This window comes from Helianthus annuus, chromosome 5 (genome assembly GCF_002127325.2).
Source record: "Helianthus annuus cultivar XRQ/B chromosome 5, HanXRQr2.0-SUNRISE, whole genome shotgun sequence".
In the NCBI taxonomy this organism is placed as follows: Eukaryota; Viridiplantae; Streptophyta; class Magnoliopsida; order Asterales; family Asteraceae; genus Helianthus; species Helianthus annuus.
The window spans coordinates 140,826,783-140,830,590 of NC_035437.2; the positions used below are offsets into that span (position 1 = coordinate 140,826,783).

The window sequence follows — 3,808 nt, forward strand, 5'->3', positions numbered from 1 at the left end:
ACATCACTCTTCCATGTCACTTTGCCACCTCATGCTTTTTTCTCTACGCTACCATGCTGACGTAGTTGTTACGTGTCACTCCACGCTCTCCTTTCAAGCTCCTCCATACCGTATGGTCTAAAGATTTTTTTTTCTTTTTCATGTTCCCTCAATAAAACCCATTTTGGTATAACATATGAGCAAGTTCTATAACACTTCCCATACAATAAATTTATTATTAGTACTAAATTTGAACTTACTATTTAACGTGTCATATAGGCTCCCATATTCATTGTCTTAATTACTCACCAACTAAAATTAAGCACACCACAAGTAAGGGTGTATCTTTCATACGCCAGACAGGTCCTCGGTACCCTTTATTTTTTTCACTTCGTAGTGTAAATATTATTTTTTTTAATTTTTTATATAGTGTAAAATATTGTATTTTGATAGTCCGACCCCATAATTTTTCAAAAACTAATTGCAAAGCTAGCACAAAACACATAAATGACCACAAATCACGAAACTTATAACCAATTAAGAATTGCACAAAATATTCTCAAATCAAAGAAGCCTTATTAGTTCCAGACTATATATACAAGATGCCAACTCAAGTACGATTCAGCCTCTTCACTTCACTGCAATAATTGATTATAGTCTTAGATAAGACTATGCGTAGTCGTTGGGGTAAATAGTGCCTAACCCTTAGGCGTTGTCCACCACGTGTCGTCCTAGTCAGCAAAGGGGCGTTTTTCTAAAATAAAAAAAAGACTATGAAAAAAATTGATTGGCCAAAGGAGGGGTTAGATGTGATTGGTCAATTGAATCCCCCATCCGGTGTGCTTCATTCCACGCTCCAAACAATTTTTCGCAAAAAAAGGCCCACGGGGGCCGATCTCGGGCGTGTTTGGGCGTTTTGGGCAAAAAAACGCCCCAATTTCTCACCACTACGGGTGGTCTAAATCTCGTCATTCCGAAATATCCTCTTAATTGATTTCTTCTATATATCGGCTCTAAAAGGCCAGTTAACCAAATGAATAAAAATTATTTGAATAACTTTAACAACTTAAATTGATATGCTTAATACTCACTCAACCAAACATATGGGTTAGGCCCCAAAGCTTTATAACCGATTTCTTGTGGACCACTTTATTTGTAGTAGAATGACAATAAAAAACAAATGCAAATTGGAAAATAATAATCTCACTTTTGTGAAATTGGCCAATAATAATCCCAAGTCAGAAATTAACCAACAATAATCCCACCTTGTCCATTTTTTTTTTGTAAAATACTCCACAGTTAATTTTTTTGTATATGCGACGTCAGCATTTGGAGTATTTTACAAAAAAATGGGCGAGGTGGGATTATTAGTGGCTAATTTCTGACTTGGGATTATTGGCCAATTTCACAAAGGTGGGATTATTATTTTCCAATTTGCCAAAAACAAATAAATGAATTGCATGAATTAAATGGCCCAAGATGTAACAGTTTTACCCCAAAAATCAATAGCAAACACACACACACACACAAAAAACAAAAAAAAAAAAACAAAAAAAACAAAACGGTTTAACCTGAATTAAATAAACTAGAGATTTTAACTGCCGTTTCAACCAATACTAGGGTTAATCACCTGTCCCATAAACAACAATACTCCAGTCACATCTTCTCTAATCACAAACAAAAACGGGTGATCTGCCACAAAATCCACCTTGTGCTTATAGCCGCTAGTTAAAAGCCCCATTTTTCTTCTAGATACCGATGCAGCTTCTGTACCGTATTCATTCATCTCCAGGAAAGATTTATGATGAATGCTCGAAACATAAAGTTTTTTACCAAGAGACAAGTCTACCATTTCAGGGGGACATTCTCCATTTTCAAAAGGCAATACAAGCCCTAATTCTTTCAACATATGGGAAGCTTCAAAGCCGAATGTGATCTTAAATTTTGGTATTAAAAACTTACCGACTTCTACTTTTTGGTGTGGAATGTGACGGTAAAAAAAATCATTTGTCGAATCTATTCTCCCTATTAAAGATTGCAACCCGTCTTTTGCATCTGGGAGAAAAAAGTACATTGTGAACTGACGTTTATCTTGGCCTCTTGAGTATGGAAGACCCAACACTTTGAAATCATTATGTTGACGCACAAATTGTTTTTTCTTGCTGGTCATGAATGGAACTCTAACTTTGCGGCCATCGAGGAGGTGAAAGTCGGATTCTTTTGTGTCTGATCTGTCAAACTTCTGACTCCATGCTCCCTTAAAGTAGACTACATTAGCAATGATGAGCATGGTGAATTTTTTGAATTCGTCAATTTCTTTAACAGAAACAAGCTCTTTGATAAGGCCATTTGTTTGCTTCTTGGTCCATAAGTTTATTTCACTGGCTACCTGATCAACCGCCTTCTATAATCGGTAAATAATATGTTAGCAATATTAAATACAAAGTTATATACCTTGGGTTATGAGAGCCCAAGTCCCAAACTCTTAAAGACATGAAGTTTATGAACAAAAACAACATCAAAATTAGAACTAACCTTGGTCCGGAAATCGACCTGATTGCAAGATGCTTTATAAACGGTGTCCACGATGCTCTTAAAAGAAGGTTTGAGAGAAAGTGTTTTCTCAACCCAAACCCCGTTTGCAAACAACAATCGAGGTCCGCCACGTGGGCTGCCGCCAGGGAAGATCAAGGGCACAAGCTGCGAGTAAAGAGAGTTGAGGTCATTGGTGGTACTTGCTTTCAGGAAAGCGAGTAGTTGGTCGAGGGTTCGGCCTTCGGAACCGGCGGTTAGTAAGCTTAGAATGACATGCATGGAAAGGGGAGAGAAAACAACGTTGGAGTTTTGAAATTTTTTGGAGAGAAGGTGGGTTGCGAATGTGATTGAGAAGCCGGTTTGGTTTTTGATTGATTGTCGAAACTCCATTGATGCTTTCGAGAGGAAAATCAGAAGAGACCAATTGATAGGTTTTCTACATAATGGAGATCAGAGTTTTGGTTGATTAAGTAGAGTCATTGACGCTTGTGTTGATCCATTAGGGTTTTCTATTATTTTATTATATTTTATTACTAGGTTAGTTCCCCGTGTGTTACACGGGTTGAACAATTTAAACTTTATAATAAATATTTTTTGTAAATGCAAATCAAAGACTGAGACATTTATATACCTAGAATTAGTAGTTTTACCCTGTCTCTACTTTTAATTATTAATAATGCTAGATACAATTGACCATGGGTGAATCCAGTAATGCTAAAAACAAACCAACACTGGATAATATTAATAAAACAATATTACTTTTTGTCATACGTATATATTAATAGTTATGCTAAAAAATATAATATTTATGTATTACAACATTAAATATAAGTAGAAAGTATAACAATATTAATAAAATGTAATCAATATTAACAAGATGTGATCGTATTAATTTGATTTTGAAAATTAAAATTTGGATAAAAATTATTAAGTAGGGATTAATTTATTTTTCCCAAGATTTAAGGATTAATTTTTTTAATTTAGGATTAACTAATGAAACTAAAAGGATTATGTTTAAGACGGGAAAATAGAATTCCAAATAGCCTCAATGATTGTCATGTGTCTCAAATTGGTTTACTAATATGTATTAGATAGATTATAGTACATTTTCAATCCTCAAAAAAAAAAAAATCGAAATATATAATTTAGTAAATCAACTAAATAAAACACAAAATGAATTGAAACTTTAACTTAGTAAAATTAGTTGATAGACAATGTATAATCGTTTCGTAACATGTTATCATGATTAACAACATATCATCGTATTAATTTGATTTTGAAAATTAAAATTTGG

The 3,808-nt window shown here is 34.2% G+C and overlaps 1 protein-coding gene across 1 annotated transcript; it reads right to left on the reverse strand.

Annotated features, from left to right (window-relative positions):
* Window positions 1–1,584: 1,584 nt before the first annotated feature.
* Window positions 1,585–2,904, reverse strand: LOC110903343 (serpin-ZX). The gene is made up of 2 exons (XM_022149358.2): window positions 2,515–2,904; window positions 1,585–2,380 (listed from the first exon to the last, which is right to left on the reverse strand). The coding sequence occupies exons 1-2, from the start codon at window positions 2,902–2,904 to the stop codon at window positions 1,586–1,588; spliced, it is 1,185 nt and encodes a 394-aa protein (XP_022005050.1). The 3' UTR covers window position 1,585.
* Window positions 2,905–3,808: the final 904 nt, after the last annotated feature.